The sequence below is a fragment of the Pyrgilauda ruficollis genome, unplaced genomic scaffold, assembly GCF_017590135.1.
Source record: "Pyrgilauda ruficollis isolate IOZ18807 unplaced genomic scaffold, ASM1759013v1 scaffold99, whole genome shotgun sequence".
Classification (NCBI taxonomy): Eukaryota; Metazoa; Chordata; class Aves; order Passeriformes; family Passeridae; genus Pyrgilauda; species Pyrgilauda ruficollis.
In genome coordinates, this window is record NW_024532043.1 from 926,487 (window position 1) to 946,116 (window position 19,630).

General features: G+C 39.6%; 1 protein-coding gene across 4 annotated transcripts; it reads right to left on the minus strand.

Annotated features, from left to right (window-relative positions):
- Positions 1–4,187: 4,187 nt before the first annotated feature.
- Positions 4,188–19,328, minus strand: ALG12 (ALG12 alpha-1,6-mannosyltransferase). 4 transcript variants are annotated; one of them, XM_041490140.1, is made up of 10 exons: positions 19,231–19,328; positions 15,272–15,461; positions 14,994–15,126; positions 14,272–14,445; positions 12,775–12,969; positions 11,332–11,435; positions 10,662–10,885; positions 9,766–9,935; positions 9,505–9,580; positions 4,188–5,493 (listed from the first exon to the last, which is right to left on the minus strand). In XM_041490140.1, the coding sequence occupies exons 2-10, from the start codon at positions 15,434–15,436 to the stop codon at positions 5,262–5,264; spliced, it is 1,473 nt and encodes a 490-aa protein (XP_041346074.1). In that variant the 5' UTR covers positions 15,437–15,461; positions 19,231–19,328; the 3' UTR covers positions 4,188–5,261. The 4 variants fall into 4 exon arrangements, with proteins under 4 accessions (XP_041346074.1, XP_041346073.1, XP_041346075.1 ...); XM_041490139.1 differs by lacking the exon at positions 19,231–19,328 and adding an exon at positions 18,790–19,172; XM_041490141.1 differs by lacking the exon at positions 19,231–19,328 and adding an exon at positions 16,773–17,180.
- Between the last annotated feature and the right edge of the window lie 302 nt (positions 19,329–19,630).

Here is a 19,630-nt window from a genome sequence, read left to right on the forward strand (position 1 = left end):
CTAGACCAGTGTCAAAACCAGCGTAAGGATGTAATTGATTGACAGCTCAGAGTAGATGTTTACAGTATTTGAAATTTCTCCCTTAAAGTAGCTTTTTTTTTTTCCTGCCATTATTCAGAGCTGACCATATTAAAATTTCATTTCTTTACCTCCAAACACGGGAAAACTAAATACACACACACACACACATATATAACATACACAATTAACAAATAACACTTTCTAGTTTTAGATTGTTTAGATTTTATAAATAAGCATTTTACTCTTTTAAAAAAGATTAATTTCATATTAATCTTTTGCTTTATTCTTAGCAACAAGAAAGAGATCCTTTACTTTCTTGGTTTCATTGCAAAGCTGACCCAAAAGTGATTTCATAAAATGAGTATGCCAACCAGAAACAGTAACCACAGTGATGTCCCTGACTCAGGTATCAACTTGGGTTCTAAGGACTGGATCTTTGCTTAAGCTGTCCCTGACTCCTTTATTTAATCTATGAACCAATGCCTTCTTCCAGCTTCCTAAATTGGCAGTTTTAAAGGAAAAGGTGGACTCCATTTCAGGCAGCATTTCTACCTTATACTTGGCACAAACTGACAGATGAAGCCTTGGTACAGAACCAAGGGCAGCTGTAGCTGAAATAAAGCAGAATTGGTGAAAGACTGACCATGACAGTAAGATGTAGAATTTGAGAGGAAAGATTGGCTGCCCTCTCTGTCGTAAAGATCTGAAATGAGCAACCAAAATGTAGTCATAGTTGCTCATGGTTATCTAAAGAGCTGATCTAAAATAAGTAGCTGCATACAAAATGGACCAGTTATACTTTGAAACCCTACATACATAAATAGGAAATGAAGAAAACCTTTGCAGAGTTATTTGTTATTTAGCTTAAGGAATTTTTGCAAATACCCTTTTAATCTTTGGTGTCACATGTTAAGCAGGTAGTGATACATTTAATGTCTCACTGTTTAACAGCCTCTTAACATTAGTTTTGGCATAGTTGAGACTAATTATGTAACCAGCTCACTGAGATAGTTGTGGCTAAACACTCTTGTTCACATCAATGATAAGCTCAGCTTGATGAAATTTTTCTTTTCTTGCAAACAGAAAGTGAAGTCACTCGTACAAGAAGGAGCCTTTGAATACTACAAAGGAATGCTTTTTGAGGGTGGTGCTAGAATGGGAGCATGTAAGTCTGAGTACATGTAGTAAAGGGAAGCAACGCTAGGCTGTGATTTCTGGAATTTCTATGTAAGTTATGAAAAAACGCTGTCAGATGCAAAGGAAACACTCTCACCTTCAAATTGATACAGCAAACCAATGCTAAGAACTCGTATCCATTTTCAAGTTCCATAACATTAGAAGAACTAGAAGTATTCAGGAAAATAAGAATGGTCCTGGAACAACTGTAACTGCAGGAGCAGCAGCACAATCTCAAGCTTTGTTCTGAATGTGTAACCTCTCTCACTAAGGGGATGTGTGAAATGGCCAGGGAGCAAGAAAAAGGAGCGTGCTCAGTGTTTCAGAATGCAACGCACAAAGAGATTGCATTGAGGTTGTATTGAGGTTGTGTTTTGATGGATAAACAAGGATAGAACCTGAGATGTGCTCTGTTTTTTCCGCAGTGGTAGCAGATGAATGTATTTGATGTTAGATCCAATACAACCAGTCTCCTCACCCCAATTTAGCCTGAGAGAGGAGACCCATAGCAAGTACCTAGGGCAGGTATAAGATCAATATAGTTTGAGTTTTTTGAGCTCTTGATGTTAGAGACTGTAGGAACTGGAAGTTGTTCCTTGATCTTTAGTTCTTTTGGTTCTTGATGCAAGAGTCACCTGTTTACCTCTATTTTGAAGCAGCTTTTACTTTCAGCTTCCAGAAATGTCCTCTACTGGCAAGTCCCACAACATTTTTGTATTTAGTTTTATAACAAAAATGTCCTACATCTCAGGCTGTAAGACTGATTATTCACCTTCTTCATGTGAAATGGCATGGTGATGTATTTTTGTCCAAATAATCTGTTGGACTTTTTACAGGAACAAGCATTGCTTCCAAGAAATTAAGTCAAACTTGAAAGAGCAATGTATGGTGCTACACAACATTTGACCCTTGAGGAGTTTAAACAAGACACCCTAAAATAAATCTCATTCTATATCAGCATTACAGATTAACTGTACTATCTGTCTTTTTGCTTTATTCAGGTTAATTCAACCTTCAGTTAATGCAATTTGCTTACCTTATTTCTGTTCTTGTTAAGAAAGGCTGAACTTTATTGTAATCAGTCAAGTCAAAAGGTATTTTTCTTTCAAGAACTCAAACAGGCATGAGAAACTTCTTACTTTAAAGTCCCTTCAAAAATTCTAAGTCTTCAGTCACTGTCCTCCTACATGCTCTATTAATTCTCTAACCTGACGCTTCCTCCTATGTCCCCCAAATGCAGAAGAACTTGTACTACCCCACTTCAAGTTTGCAGAAAAAGCAGGAGACTTCCTTAAACGCCTTCTTGTATTTAAGGGGACTTAAACTCACTTTTTTCTTCCATGCAAGTACACTGAATATTAATTTATATTAAAGGAGAAAATAAGCTCTATTGTTCTTGTGGAGCTAAAGAAAGGCAACACAGGACTTGGAGATGAGAAAATTCATTTAAGGAGAGATGGCTTTAGTTTCTATTCCAAGGATTGCTTGTTTTATTCAAGCAGCCCTTAGGGAAATACTGCAGTAATCTTCATCCCAGTTCACTAGCTGCCCCTGCTTATTCCAAGTGAGGGCCACCATAACATTCATGGCCTGTGTCTGAGGCAGTTACCCATAGAACCATAGCTAGAAAGGAATACATGAGTTGGAAAGGACACACAAGGATCATCAAAGTTCAACTCCTGGTCCTGCACAGGACATGTCTAAGAGTCATGCCATGTGCATGAGAGTGTTGTCCAAACACTTCATAAACTCTGTCAGGCTTGGTGCTGTGACCACTTTCCTTGGGAAGCCTGTTCCAGTGCCCAGCCACCCTTTGGGTGAAGAACCTTTTCCCATTATCTGGCCTGATACATGCTGTGACAGAGGTCTTACAGGCATAGGTACTGCCTGGGTCACAATCTAGCCCTTTTAGCTACAAAACCAAAGTTGCAGATTTTCAAGCTAAGCACTTTCAATAACCACATATGGACAAGATGTAACAGGACACAAATAAACTTCACACACTCTTCAAAACTGCAATCCAGTATCTCTTTCCTGTCTCCTTGTATGTGTTTTATCATTTTCTACCCCAAACAAATAGAGTAAAAGGCCAGTTTGAGCTGATTGTTTCTATTTCCATGGGTGATAAGGCTGTGAAAAGTAGTACACCTGAGCTCCACAGCTGAACACCATCACTGGTTTAAGTGCCACAGGTAGCACCTACACACCAGAGTAAGTCTGTGAAAGGACTCTATATGATGTGAGTAGGAAATTCAGCAAGACTAAACTCTTCAAATGCCTCGTGCACATATTTAGTGCCACTTCAGACAGTAGCTTGAGATGCCTATTCTGCAAGCACAGTAGCCCTAGGTTTTCTCTGCAGGTGATAGAAGCAAGTTCCTGCAGAGGGATTCTGACAACCAGGGATTTGGAAAGCTGGAGCAACCACACAGACATTTGTATACACCTGGGCAGGCAGGATAAATTTCAGTTTGGGTTCTTGAGTTGTGGATTTCAGTGTGGGGGAATTACATGAAGTCAATGATTAGCCTCAACATGAAGGCTTCCCTACATCCTCAAACAAAAGTTTTCCTTTGTGTGGTTCCAAATTTGCAGCTATTTGCACATGTATTTCCTTCTGTCTCTTCTGAATTGTTTGATGTTCAAACTGGCTCTGGAGGAAGCTAGGTTTTCTTCCAAAGACAAGTCAAATAGATAATACTTAAATGATTCAAATTTCAAGAGCAGCCAGAGACTGGACCAACAAGTTCTGCAGGTTGCCTTTGCCAGATCTGCTCAGACCAAGGAAGCCTGGGCAACAACAGCCACCCTTGAGGGAGCAGGCTCCACCCCACCTGATCAGTTCCCCTGATACATAATCTAGAAGATAAAAAGAAAACATGGTCCTAAAACCTGAAACATACACAGGTAAAGGTAGTTCCCGAATCAAGCAAGTTTAAGAATAAAAAGAAAACAAACAAAACAACAATAAAAAAACCCAAACCACTTTATTCCATAATTATATTTTACTCAAGTTTTCAGTCAGCAAGGAATAGTTTTCTGCCCATGACAATTTATTCTGACATTTTACACTAATGGAGCTTCTGTCATATTATAACTGGCCCTAATGAGAAATCTAACCTTTTTTCCTTGTTCCATTCAGCAATCTATGCAGACATCCTTAACAAAAACATCTAATAAAGAAACTAAGAAACTACAGAGCATGCAATCTTACTCTAGTTTACAGAATGCAGCACATGGCACATTAGAGTACTCCTTTCCAAAGGGATTATTTAATAAAAAAAACCCAAAAACAGCACCTATCTTAAAGTGGACATTTTCATAGGTAATTTTTACACTGCAAATTAAGATACCATTACAGCAGAAGAGGGGGAAAATTACTTTAAAGATTCTTTTTCCCAGGAAATCCAAGTTATTGCTTTTTCATGAATTGTTGGAATGAAGATAATCATCCTCAGTACTCAAATCTGTTATGAAACAGTGCTTGTCAAGAGGTCCAACTGCTTTTTAAGTGAATGTTTCATTAGTTTGGTAGCCTACAGGGCACAATTAGGTATTATGATGAAGCAAGGATGAATATGGCTTTCCTATGTTTATAACATCGTTAGGTTTCACGCTGGCAATGTGACAGCTGAGGGGGTTTCAATGCTGCAGCTACATAAAGTAATACATCTTTGCACACATAGATTACATATCGAATTATTGCCCTAGCACAAACCTGTTGGTTTTGCATCTTATACAGGACAATTAGGACATACCTGTGCTACATGATGAAACAGACTACCAAATCAAGTAGACAGGTTTTACTTAATACCACTAAACTTTTAGGCAACCTCTTTTAAACATATCTAACAACACAACTCAGTAAACTGAGCATATACTAACTAGGAATGCATCATATTATTTACGTAAGAAACAGGACGGAGCTAAATACCAATTGGTACAGAGATTTTCTGTGCCTCTCCACAGAAGCTGAGTTGCAGTGCTGGAATGACAATTTGCTGCTGTCTATATAGTTCAATCATCAGCAAAATCACATCAAAAGACTTACTTAAAATTCACAGTCAAGATGATAGAGGAAGTTTTTCCAACAGTACTAATTTTGGTTTCAAGTTTAAAGTAAAAGGAGGTAGTGCAGTAAGGTTCAACCCAATTTTACTGATGCCGGGTATATTTGCCAGTGGCCTGTGGGTTGTCTTGTAATGTGATATTTGAAGAGGATTTGTTTCCATCAGTATATGTGTGTAAGAAAACATCAACTGGTCTCCTGGTTTAACATCTTCTCTTTTGTCATACCTGTGAAGAATAAAGAAGGTTTATTTTCATTCCTTGCTTTACCTATTAAAGATGGCCATTATTGCAGAGGCCATGTAGCATCCAATATTAAACACAAAAAGAAACTAACATTCTCAATTATATCTCCTGATTAAATAGTACTAGAGGAGGAAATAGTACTTTTGAAGAATGTAGGAACTCAATCATTCCATGCAAGTCTTTCTGCTGCTATTGTGATGTAAATCACGACTCCTAGAAAATTTCTTACTAGTTCCCTATTTGAATTCAGTGGAGAAAGGACACTGCAAAGCCTAAGATTGTAGGAAACTGGACCAATTTTTAAGTTTTACTCTACAGGAATTGCATTTGGAGAAATGTGGGGGTTTTGTTTTGTTTGGGTTTTTCGCTGTTTTTTGTTTGTGAGGTTTTTTAGTAATTCTAAAAAATACCTTAAATGGTACTTAAGCAGAAACCCTTTTTGTCTGGTAGTCATACATTAGAGTAGGAGCCTCAGAATAGCAGGGAGAAGATCTCTTTGAACACTGGAGGAAAGAAGGAGCCTGGCAATTACAGTACTAATTTGGCACTTGTTATTTCTAAGTTCAGTTCCCTGATCTACTACATGTTTGGGCAGGTCACTTTGGGTCGGCTTTTATAAACTATTTAAGTACCAGAATACATATAAATTATATATAGAATTTAAAAAAAAAAAAAGAAAAAAAAGTAACTACTGAGTTCTAGGACTATTTATTATGTACACTTACAGTTATTTCTTAAAAGGATTTATGTTCGATCTAGCTATTGAGGGAATTTACAGGATGAGAAAACAAGTGACTTAGCCATTTGGCAGGGATGTGAAAGATCTAGTTTCAGCCAGTTTTCATCTGATCTAAGCCCAAAACTGAAGTTCATTGTCTCTTAAGAGCTGTATGAGCCCCTTTAATCTTCCTTCCTTCTTCTAGGAATTGAGACAGACCTCCCTCACTGTCTCACGAGGACATGGTTCCATGTTGCAATAGTTATTTGTACATTCACTGAGGAGAGTCAGGTGCAATTTATAACTTAAAGGTTAGGATATTCATACTGGACATGACAGCCTGATCGAGTCCTCAATCCAGCAACTTCAAAGGAGAAGAAAGAGCTAAATTCACTCCAAAACACTCCATAAACCACTGTTAGGCTCTGCAACCTGAGTGAAGAGCAGTGCCCCATTATTCACCTTTCCTGTTGCCCTGTTCTGTGAACTGTTTTCTACCAGCACTTGGAGCTCCCATTCTTAGGCACCTGAATCCTTCCACACATTTCACAGGCATCTTACTCAAGCTGTGACTTTCCTTGCAGACATGGACACAGGTAGGGAAGCGGTGCAGTCCCAGCCCTAAATACCCTTAAATGCACCTAGGATTAAATCCAGCCTGCATCTTTGCAGGCCTGGCCTCCCATCTGCCTGAATTCCCTGAAAAAAAAATCTCTACTGATATTTTTATAATACTGCCTCACAGGGAAGTCATTAACATTTAAGATATTTGAAGGAAGTATTTTACAGAAAACTAGAGGTTTTGTGTGAATTGTTAACTAAAATTTTGGTAACTCAGGAAAGACCCCAGGTTGACAGAATTCATAAGTGTCACTAAATACATCATATAATGCAGAATTAGACTACACACTGAACAGGTGTCTTCTACTTTTGAAACAATTCCATGCTAATTTCACCTGCTATTTCCAAAAATATCACAATACCCCTTAGGTGGGCAGATACATCCAAACTTTGTAACAACCTTACCAACTACTAATTTCGCATTTTCTTCATCAGCAAGTAAAAGGCCTTTCATCTGGCTGCATGCATTTCTAAATTTTATTATTTTTAAATACTTTAAGCTTACACAGCATATTTATTCAGAGTTCAAAGAGACTGCACTAATTGAAGACAAGATTGTAACACCTGTTCCATGTAAGAACCTGCATCAAGCTCCTTTCAATCACCCTTTGAAGAAAAATAATAGATCGCTTGCATTTTTCTTGAGGCAAATAGATCTAATCTGAGCACACTACTGAAAGCTGATAACTTTAAGACACTTTTATTTATGGACTACAGTTACCTGATGAATCATCATCCTTCACAGCCACCGCATCCCTAATCTGTTTTCACCTGACATATACTGTCTACGAAGAGGTTAAGTTAGTTTTCACCCATCTGAAAGGATGTCACTTTCTTGGACAATGAGAAAACGGACAGTTGGTGCCAATAAACTTTGCACTGCTGTGCTGTCAGACCAAGTGGTAGTCCTGTGTGTGATGCACAGTTGTGGATTTTGTCTGATTTTTTTTAATGTGAAACTTTATGCTGAATCAGCCCTTCCTTTAGCCTTTGTTTTGCTGAGTACAGATAAAAGCGAGAGAGAAACTGCTCTGTAGCTGTAACACCATGAAACTTTTATCAGTGACAGGGATATTATTAATTCACCTTCCAATCCCACTAGGCCTTACAAGCCTTACAAACCAAAGCAATCCAACACTTGCCAACTCAAAAAGCTCATTGGAATGAAGCACTACTAAGAGGGTATTCAGAGTAGTGTGTGTATTTAAGTGTATTTTAAACCCCAAATATTGAAACATTTTAGCTATCATGCACATTCTATCACTTGTACTCTTGCAGCTTAATGTCTCCTCCCAATTAACGGTTTAAGACTTTCTCTAGATTCAGCATACAAAAAACCAACTTGAAATAAACAGTAGATAGGTAATTGTGAAGGCTTTAAACAGTCTGTACCATCATCATGAGAGTGCTTGGAAAAAAAAAGGCATAGCAAGATCGATGATTTTTCTAATTCCCCTGGAAGCATTCTTTCTCCTTCTTCTGTTTTACTTCCAAAGTACTTTCATCTCTAAACATACCAATAATTAAATTATGTTCATCTGATCCTGAATACTGTGACTGAGGAAAAAGAACTCTATGCTCAGAATACTTCTTAAATCAAAATCTGCTTGTGTTGCTTTTGTTTTGTGCAGTATGAAGGGAGGCTTTGTGTCACCTTCTAATGAATCATTTTCATTAAGATCATTTTCATTTAAATTAAAAATTTAATTATGATCAGCTGAAGAGGTAGGCTTAAAATCAGAAAGGTGCCTACTTTTGGGTTTTCATCCTGAAAAGCAAATGATGCCACCTCACAATGTTTCCTACTATTCATTCCAATACTCCAACTCTTTTTAAGAAGTGTCTATCTATCACTGCTGGTCATAGTAACAAAGCACTCAGCAGCCTTCCCTCAGAGCTAATGAATGTGTTCACAGCAGCAGCTTCAATGCAATCTATATGAGGGATGTTCCACATAAAAACAGACTTCCAATATTAAAATGTACATGAGCCTCACATTGCCACACATCATTCAGACAAATAATTATATACACTGTTCTGCCAAGAAAGCTCTGTTTCACAAGGTCTAGTGAGGTATCAGACCTAGCTGCATTAAACATATTGGTATAAGGTTTGGTAAGCTAACAATTTTTATGCTGTTTCTGATGTCTTTAGAATCCCACAATTATTAAGGTAGGAAAATATGTCTAAGAACATCAAGCCAAATCGTCACCTTAGCACCACCACCACACTCACCATTAAACCATGGCCCCAAGAGCCACATCCAAACTTTCAACACTCCCAGGGATGGTGACTCCACCACTTCCTTGGGCATCATGTTCCAATGCTTGACAACCCTTGCCATGAAGGAATTTTTCCTAGTATCACACCTGAACCTCTCATGGCACAACTTGAGGCCATTTCCTCTTGATCTTCTACGCAATACAGGCAAATCAGAATCAACCAAAACAATGACAAGACACTGCAGTGCTTTATTTCTGAAATGGCAGCACAGCAGACATCAGAAATTCTCTGAAGATTCATATTGTTCTTAAGCTGGTTTAATAAATATGCTGTACCTGAAATTGCGTTTGCAATGCTTGCCCCTGTGCATATGAAAAAAAAGAAAAAGCAGGCTACTGTCCTCAGATCAAAATACCTCATTCAGAACATACCTCCAATCAGAATTGATTTCTAGAAACCGAGAAACTCCCGTTTGCGCTGCAGCCACATCAATATGAACAGAGACATCTACATAAATAAAAAAATAGAATACAGTTTCAAAGTTCTTCCAAGTACACTCTGATTAATAATAAATTAACAAAATAGTAACAAAGAAGATGTGCGTACCTAGTTTGAAGAAGTAGTATTCAATACATGAAAAGATATACTGAAATTACGATTAGGTAAACGTACCTCAAGCCAGCTTTACATACCTGCTGTTGAAGGTACCAACTCATGCAACTTCTGAATTGCCACTCCTCCAGGATAATTGAAATGTGAAACATATAACGATGTTCCTGAATAAACAGCATTAAGTAGAAGATGCATTATAATAAAGAACGATCCAAGTTTGTACAGCCAGGATCTCCGGTAGTTATTCAGACTGTTGAGGAAGAGAAAAACAAGGAAGAATAAACTGTTATTTTCTTTCATACTGGTCACTGACTACTGTGACGCAACTGCTAAAGAAACTCCACTTCTATGTAATAAAGATTAATACAAATTTTATTAACCCTGTATGGCATGTATTTATTACCAATTTCTAGAAGATTAACTTCTAGTGACATTTAAATTAGAATATTCTCATTAATAAAGCTAAGACAAACTTATCAATAAAGCTAAATATTTCCGTGATTAAAAACTTCAGCTATGCATATATTCTCTTTAAAGGAAGTTAAACTCTGAACTTCAGTTTGTTTACTTAATATACCCAAACAGAACTATTTAGCTCCATGTTTCACAAGCCTCATCTGTGTATTAAACTATCTCCTGAGGTAAACTGTCTTAACAGCTCAGGAGTACACTGGAATGTGTCTTCTTTTCTGGTAAATAAACTGCATTGTAACAATGTAACAGTAAAATTAGGGCACTATTCTCAATTCTCCTCCAGACTTCTCAAAGAGTCCCACCAAAGCATTTGACTTTTCTGTATTTCCACTTCTCTCTGCAGTCAAATGAGTACAAAGACCTCAAACTCCTTTCTACAGCATATGAATATTTCAATATGATCCAGAGTTCATGATGAAAAAAGTGCATAAAAATAGTACTAACAGTTTTCCTTTTGCATTTTCAGAGGAAAAAAACGCAACAAACAGGATTTTGAACTTACATTCGTGAGCACATTTTAGCAGCCACTATGTTGAAAACAGGGAAAGTATAGATGATGAAACGCAGCTCCTTGTGTGGGAGAAACGAATACAAGAAAATAAAGCCCAGTGCTGGCAGAAGCAAAATCCGAGTTCTCTTTTCTGTTACCCCTAAAGGTACAAATATTATGCTGCATCCCAAAGCACGAGGCAGGGCTGAATAGAAATACCACAAGAAGGGAGAAGTCTTCAAGGTGAAAGGAGTTAAGGATGCCTTTACTGCTAACAAGTGAAGTAACTATTCTTTACATTAGTACCCAAAAGTTTTGCACATATGCAGTATACTTTTTGTATACACATTCTTCCAGCCTTTCATTTTCTGTCTCATCTTTGGAGAACTAAAAGCAGTTGCTTAATTACATTCACATTACCCAACAGAGACACATCAAATGGCACTAATGATGGGCAACATGAAACACCAAGAGGAAGAAACCTGGCTTTATATTGGTAGAATATAAAGAGGCTAGAAAAAAGTTAGGAGACTTACAATTAGCAGGAACACCTAAGGGTCAGACATTGTAAGTTTTAAATAATGAAAAGCAGAATCTAACACCCTGAGTCTCAGAAGTAAGTCACATCAACTCTGTGTTTTGGCTGGTAGTGTTCTTTTTCTCTGGATGTTTCAAAGGATACTCCCCAGTTGGAACTTTTATTTAAAACTGTGTTATACCAGAGCACTTTCCCCTCAGGCCACACAAGCTGTCTCCAAAATAGCGAATCCACAGCAACTGTTAGCCCTAAAAGAATTAAAGAGATACAAATCTGCATGAACTAAAAACCAGGGAAAAGCAAACTAACACATCTGAAAAGCACATATACAGCATACTGAGACCAACACAGACTGAAACATGCATTGTAAGCCTCACCCAAAACCACAGAGAAGGCTGAATATGTCTGTCATGCAGGGAAGGGAGGCACTTCTGAACAGAAGCCTTTAAAGAAGCATGTTAGACATTAATCCAATTGGGATTCACCCCACTCCAACCCCAGGTTTGAAAAAAAGGGGTTTAACTGAGGTTTGTTTTAGAAGAGTTTTAAGAGCATTAAATGTAATGAATGATAAGAAGCTCATGTTAACTTCAAAGAGTACTAAATAATTTTTTATTGTAAAGCTACAATTGTTTTTTAAGTTAAAAAAACAATCACAAAGTTTGCTACTATTCATTAGGAGAAGGGAGAATGAGAATAAGGGATGAAAGGCAAAAAGAAAGCAGCAAAACTGCCAGCTCTGTCTCCTCCACTCAGCTCTGTGAAAACTCCTCTAGTATTTAAGGATTTTGCTCAAATAGGAAACGGGAGTGCCAGTGGTTCATTCCCATTGGACCTCCAAACTCGTACATGATGAGATGCCTCCAAATGCACCTGGCACAATTGTTCAGTGTTTCTGTTGTGCACTCTGTGCACGGGACAGCACGCTGACAGAGGTCATCACCACATATCTGACAACAGCATCTTTAATTAGGTAGGTTGGTGGAGCAGCTTAGAGTATTCATGTGCATATACACGAGGGTCCTCCACGGATGGGTAGAGACAAGGGAATTTTTCAACCTTTCCAGCATGGAGATCAATTAAGCTGTTAAATTTAATTTAATAATGGAATAGAGCTGAACTGCAGCTCTCCCCACAACCCTCCTGCTTGGTATCGCTGTCACACAGTTGTGTTTTATCCTGGGACTCAGCTTATCACCATGGCAATAGGTACTACAACTGATAATATGCACAAGTAGCTACAGGCAGGTATGAATTGTACTGAAGTCAACTTGTACATCTCAGCCTCTTTAAGATCAGGACATTATACTGGAAGCATCTAAAGACAAGAGGCCACAGTAGCTTTCTCTGCTCTGCACACATCTATTTCCTCACATAGAAATTTTCAAATAAATAAAAAATCTTGTCATATTATTAGCAAAATGAATCAAACTAAAACAATAACAACTCAAAACACCCCACTTACCCTCTCGCCACTGCCACCCCCCAAAAAAAACCCCTTAAGGGCCATTCAACAGATAAATCAGTCAAAACTTCAGACTTCTCTTGCACTTAATGTCATTTGCTTTCTTCCAAGCAAACACTTACCCAACCAAAACATTCCAGCAGGAACAGCTTGGGAAAGCACCTTGAAAATGGAGATTCTTTTAGTTAATAACGTCACCAGGAGCATGAGGCCTAAGAATATGCAGAGCTCTGATCTGAAGACTATAATTGCCAAAGCTGAGAACCAAATGAATGGCCTTTGCTTTTGCTGTATCCAAAATGTCAATGCCAGGAGCACTGCAAACAAACAAAAAAAACCCAAAAAACATCATCCAACATACTGAACTATTCTCTAAAGGGTAACACTTAATGCTATCTTCTTATTCCTCTAACATCCCACCAATCTTCTCTTGGTCTTCTAGCCCAGAAATTCTTCCTTTGTTAGAGAAATGTAATTTGGAATAATGCACAGCTTTATACTGTTGATGTTTAAGTAATTAGAAAAAGTATAACCACAGAAGGAACACATGGGAACTCTCTCTAGGCAGTATATTTAATAGCTATTGAGGGGGGAAAAAAGAAAAACAAACCTTAAGGGAGTACTAAAAGCTTCTCAAACTACGATTCATAATTATTATTGCTCAATATCAGCTGGGCAGTTAAGTTTATTCTCTTGGCTAAGTATATACTAAATTCATGATAACACAAACCCATTTCAAACATATAAATGAGACTACAGACTACTGCTGAGGGAAAAAGATCTATAAATTCATTTACATTATTAGGTGGGACACACCGTATCTCTACAGATGAAGTTGTCTCTAGTTTAAATCTCAACATAGTAAAGTGCTCAGGATCCTAAGGAAAACGTGAAATACTAAGGTACAAAATCATGAAACAACTTGTATTTTTTAATACACATAAATTATCGAGACATTACTAGACAGTTTATCTGACAATTCATCTGCTTTTGTTTCTCATTTCTCATCTATGCAGGTTCTTACATCAACCTCACAATGTTATTAGCTGAACAACTTGCACTGAAGCATTTAGTGACTCAGTAAGTATCTATCACATGTGATTAATTTTCCTCTTCATCAGCTCTGGGGGAAAACTCTATATGTAGAGAAGGGTTTGACGTTGATTTTTTTTACTGTATGGATAGAAACTGCTGCATTTGTGGACAGCTTCAGAAGAGGAAGGTGAAGATGGTGCAGTTGGAATTGCTTCTACAATCCCATTTGAAAGTCCTTTCCTGTGCAGACCAAATTCACAGGGTTTGTTTGAACTGCAGGTATACTTCATCCCTTTTCATAGCTCTATGCTTTATGCATTAGACATGTGTACTCAAACCTCTAGCTAATCAAAGCCATCTGACAAAACCCACATGTACTCAAATTCAATAAAACTTGATTAAACAGTCCTGTAAGCATAGATGGTAAAAAGATAATGAAATCTCAAGCTTTCTAGTCTTGTTATCACACAATTTAATCAAGTAGATATGTCAATTTGGTCTGACCATACTTTTCTTGTGCTTTAACTACTGATGTATTTGAAAAGAAGTTTTAAATTTTAAATTCATTCCCATGAAATACCTACCAAATGGAAGTGCAAACACGTTAGGGAGGGTTCTTGTACAGTAAAACATCAAATGAAACTGAGTAACAGTGATGAGACAGAAGATTGATGCTGTAGTTGCTCCAAACTGTTTTCTAACTTCTTTCTGCAGCTTCCATAAGGTGTAAATCACACTGAGCCCCAAACTTCCTCGGACTATCAGGAGAATAAAAACGGCAATCAAAGATCCCTGATGAATAGCCATGTTATATAAGATTATATATATAAGATTATATATATATTATATACATATTATATATATATATAAGATTATACATTCTGAAGATTAACACTTAAGATTCCACAATATAACTACCTTCAAAGAAACAAAAAGCCAAACAAAATTCTACTTAGTTTATCTGTTCTAATCCCTTTTAACTTGTCTGGTAGTTCTGCACAAAGGTCAATGCTTCCATGCCAAAGTTAACAATCCTTTCTGAAGTGCACATGGGAGTGAGCACTGAAGAGACTTGAGACACTTGTTTTTTCTACACTGCCTGACATTTGTTAGCGCAGACTTCCTGCGTGCTGTTAGTTACTCCCCAAAGAGGGAGCTGAATGGCCATGCTGGCCCCAAGTACAGTATGGGTTTTCCTTCATTGACAAAAAGAATATCACAATTTAACCATTGATCCAAATGTAGCAACAATGCTTTAACTGGTGCTCTAATGGGTAACATCTCTGAGGATGTGAAGTTCTCATACCTATCAGCTGGGAATAAAACTTGGACATTCTTAGCACAGAAAGTATGTAGATAGCCGGGCTGGAAAGAGCAGCAATAAAAATTGGTCCAAGGAACGTTCTTGGGACAACTCCAGGAAATTCATGATGGTCATACTGCAAAAAGGAGAATCTACTTAAAATAAGCAAATTAGAAATAAGGGAAAATAAATCATAATCACACCACATTTATCCTACAGATACTGCAGGGAATTGCCGTCTTTAACACTGTCCAAAAATGAAGACATTATTTTCAACTTACCTTATCCAAGTCCAGCTGGTGGTACACCACATCATGGATAGCTTGTAGGTTAAAGCTCTCCTCCACTTTTGTAAAAGGACAGACAGTTAAATGAACAAAGGCCACAGCAATCAGCAGCAGCAGCAATGGGAATGACCGCCCACTTGAGCTCCTCTTCTGAGCCATCTTGGATTTGAAATTCAGATATATTCTATCATTATTAAACAAAAAGTAAAAATAAATTACATAAATAACATGGCATGAAGTGTACTACCAGAAAAAAAGATTGATGATGCAAGGAAGTCAAAAATATATTCAGAAGCATTTCAGAATTTATACCACCATCTGTAAATATAATTGTTTTAATTTTCACCTAAAAAACCTCAAGACAACATGCACCCTACCTAAGAAACTATCTCCCTTTGCATTCCATACTGCCCCACTGCTGAGTGTCACCTCAGTTATGTCTGTGATTTGTGGGACAGATAGCTTTGTAATCTACCCTCACTTTAACTGCAGACTGGATTCACACATCATCTTTAGAACACACTCCCTTGTTTGTTCAGGGCTCCAAAAACAGTGGGACCGGATCCACGAGGACAAGAAATTCTTGAGAGCAGAGTACTTTGATCTCGAGTTTGCCAGGAGCTCAGGCTGGACTTGGCCAGACAAGGACGAATCCCCTCTGGCACCCACATGTGTCACTATGGCAAGAGACAATCTGTACCCCATATTTCACACTTCTACCCAAAAATTAACACACCCTCTCCCTAGTGCTTCATTTCACAACTGCCGAGCCATTCTTATGGAAGTACTTATATTGTATTTTATCACTACAATAAAATCATGTGTCCAGGTGATGCCAGAGCAAATCTATTTAATGTTCTTTTAATTTCACCTTCCCAATTTTTTTAGGTTTAGAATTTAATAAAAGACAAGAGATTTTGGTTATTCCTGCTCTGTTCTCACAGAGGAAAGTTTAAAAACCAGCACTTTTAAGGTACAACTGGGGTTTTTGGTTAGAGATGTTTTCTCCTGTGTTTTGGTCTAAATATGTCTATCAAGCAGATGTAAGATAGTTGGCAGATTTCCTGGGATCACTTAGCAACTGCCTCCTAGAGCTACCTTTTCCTGAACTGATGTTTGTGCTGCTCATTAGTAAAAAAATGAGTGAGCTCATGTTCCTCGTATTCACAATGAGCACCAATAAACCCTGAAATATGGGTACTTCCTGTAAATTGCATGTATCTGAATATTATTTTAAATACCTCCCTGACTGCATCTCTGATGATTGCTCTGATTGCTTCTGCTGCAGACTGTAACTAAAGCTCCAAGCCTGAGCTCAAAGACAGAGCCTTGTCAGGAGCCCAAACGGACCCTTCACCCCAGGAAGTGGGAATAGTCTTTTTAACCAGTGCCTATTATTACTCCTTTACAAGAATGGATAACCGTGGTTTATGCTACAACAGAATCCTTATCCCACAGGAGTAGGAAAACAGGTATGGGACTAACACCAGGATACCTCAAAAAGTGTCCGGCAGGAATTAAGTCCCTGCACAGGGCAATTTATGTTGCACAAATTCTTGCTGAATTCTTCCAATAAATGCAGAAGAATCTCATGATTCTGGTCAAAGTTAACTGAAGAGAAAAATGGACACTGAAGGGTCAATGCACTGCTGAGCACGGCACTTGAGCAGCTCCTGCATCAGGTGAAACAGCATAGTGACCTGCAAGGTAGGTATTCCCGACTCCAAATTCACAGCTTCTTAACACTGCAGGTATTTTAGGACCCAATAAATCCTTATAAAAGAACCCAAGTGCCAAGAAGCTCCATTTTTTCCTTTTTAACTACATCATCTGCACAACAATGAGCTGTTACCATCACCTATAAATACTGCACTCATTATCCTCTGACCGATCTACAACACAGCCTGCCCCTGCTATCTTTAGCTGATAATCAGTCCCCAACTTCCTAAATCAGAATGGAAGTGAAGCTACATAGCCCACACACAGTCTATCACAACCTTTTTCTTTTGCTTTTTCTTTTAACTTGTTGACTCCAATCCTTTTGTATGCCTGAAAAAAGTAAGCACGACAGCATACTTGTACATCTTGAAGATAATTATATGCATTATAGATATTGAAATTCCCTGAAGGGAAACATGCTAGAAGATAAAAAAACAAAGCATGAACACAACACCCAGGTTTCTGAGATAAAGCCTAATAAATTCAGTGGTCTTGTCAAGACTCAAGATAACTTGCTCTGTTGAAATTGATGCTGACAAGCACCAAAATTCAAGCAGAATTTATAAAGACAGGTAGACACTGAATTTGATGATTAAAATAAATTTGCTATACAAAAGCAACTACTTGCAATTACAGTTTTTTTTAATTTTTTTCAATGCCAAAACCACAGAAACAGCTTTTCACTTAATAAAAATAATTTAATAATGCAGATACTTGCAATTACAGTTTTTTTTTATTTTTTAAATGCCAAAACCACAGAAACAGCTTTTCACTTAATAAAAATAATTTAATAATGCAGCTTAGAGGGATAATCATATGCAATACACATAGATTTGTCCATTGATTACATTCCGGCAACTTCAGAAGAATCCTCCACAGGCCTTTACAACATAGCCACACTGACACCCCCCCGGAACCTACATCAAGACTGGATCATAGAAGAACACAGAAGGGTCTTTAACACAAAGGATTCATCTTTTCCGGGATTAAACTGGGTGGGAAAAAATGTTTTTTTGCTGTTTTATACCTTTTCAATGGAAGTATCATTAGTTCATATAGATTTTTTACTCTCGCCGTGAAAAACCTACCATATTTAGCTCACTTACGTTTTTCAGATATGCTTCAGAAGAGCTGTGATAGAATTTGGCTGATAAACTGCATGTTAAATCTGTCTACAGAGCCATGTCACTTCCCCACACGGAGGAATCTAAGCAGAACCACCAAGCGCACCCCAGCATAAGGTCTTCCTTCCCTCAGGCTTGATCTAGCTTTGGCAAAACCCATTTTGTACTATCTTAAATTCCCATGGCTTTTTTACTACGTTTTAATAGCTCTTACAAGTTTGATCTAGAGTTAATACCTCCATGAGGTCAGATTTAAACCTTTTAGTTGCTGGGATTGCTTTTTTTCCTTGTGTTAGGAAAAAACTGCAGCTACTATTCTTATATACACTTCCTCATGAGTTTTCAAGACTGGCTAAAAAAAAAAAAGAAACCCCCCACCCAAAAAAAAAAAAAAAACTCAAAAAAATGAAAAAAAAAAACCTCCAAACAAACAAAAAAAAAACCTAAGAAGGGGGGAAAAAAAGAAGAGAAAGTTGAGGCAGGCAATACAGTGTGGAACGCTACCAGACCAAAGATACGACGGAGCGACAGAGAAAGAAATGGCACTCTTGGGGCCGGGGAAGAAACATGCAGAATGCTCTCGACTGAAACCTACGCAAACCCAGCCCGACCACCCTCCCCGCGCCCCCCTCGTTCCCGGGCGCCCAGCAGGGACACCCGGACCCCCACCGGCCCATCCCGGCCGCGGCAGCGCCGCAGGAGCGCGCCGGGCGGGTGCGAAGCGCTGCCCGTGTCAGGTCGCTCCTGTGAGGGGCTGCATGAGGGCTTCGGGCCGACACCGAACACCGCCCGCCGCTCCCGCAGCCGCCGGCGCCGCCCCGAGGCCGCCAGGCTCCCGCGGCAGCGGCAGGCACCGCGCCCCGCGCACACCCTCGGGAGGCGCCCGCCCTGCCCCTGCCCTGCCCTGCCGCGCTGCCTCCCGCCCCGCCACAGCTCCCGCGCCCGGGAGGCGGAGAGCTGGGGCGGCCGCCTAGCAGCGCCCGGCGGGGCTCCCGGGAACGCCCTCTGGCCCGGCTGCAGCGAAGGCACGGGCAGCTGGCGGCTATCCCGCTCGGCCGCTGCCCCATCCATCCCTGCCGCCCCGCCGGCCCGGGCAGCGCCCGCACTCACCGCGCGCGCGCCCACGTGGCCGCCCCGCAGAGGGCGCCGGCAGCGCGGGAGCGGCAGCGCCAGCCCCGCGAGCACGTGACCGCCTCCCCCGCCGGCCATATTGGGTGAGGGCAGGGCACGCCCCCGGCAGCAGAAGGTCTCGGAGGCAGCTGCCAAATGCAAATGGCGGACGGCTCTGAAGCCCCTACGGAGCCGGTGCTTGCCCTTTCTCATGATGGCGGCGGCGCTCGCTCCAACAGCTCTGCCCCACCCCCCGCCCAGCTCTGGGCACGCGGGGGGCTCCCATTGGTCCGGAGCGTGGCGGGCGCTGATTGGACCACGTCCCTCCCCTCCGCCGCCTCGACCAACGAGCGCCCGCGGCCGGTGCGCGCGTGGGGCTGACGCGGAAATCTGAATGGAG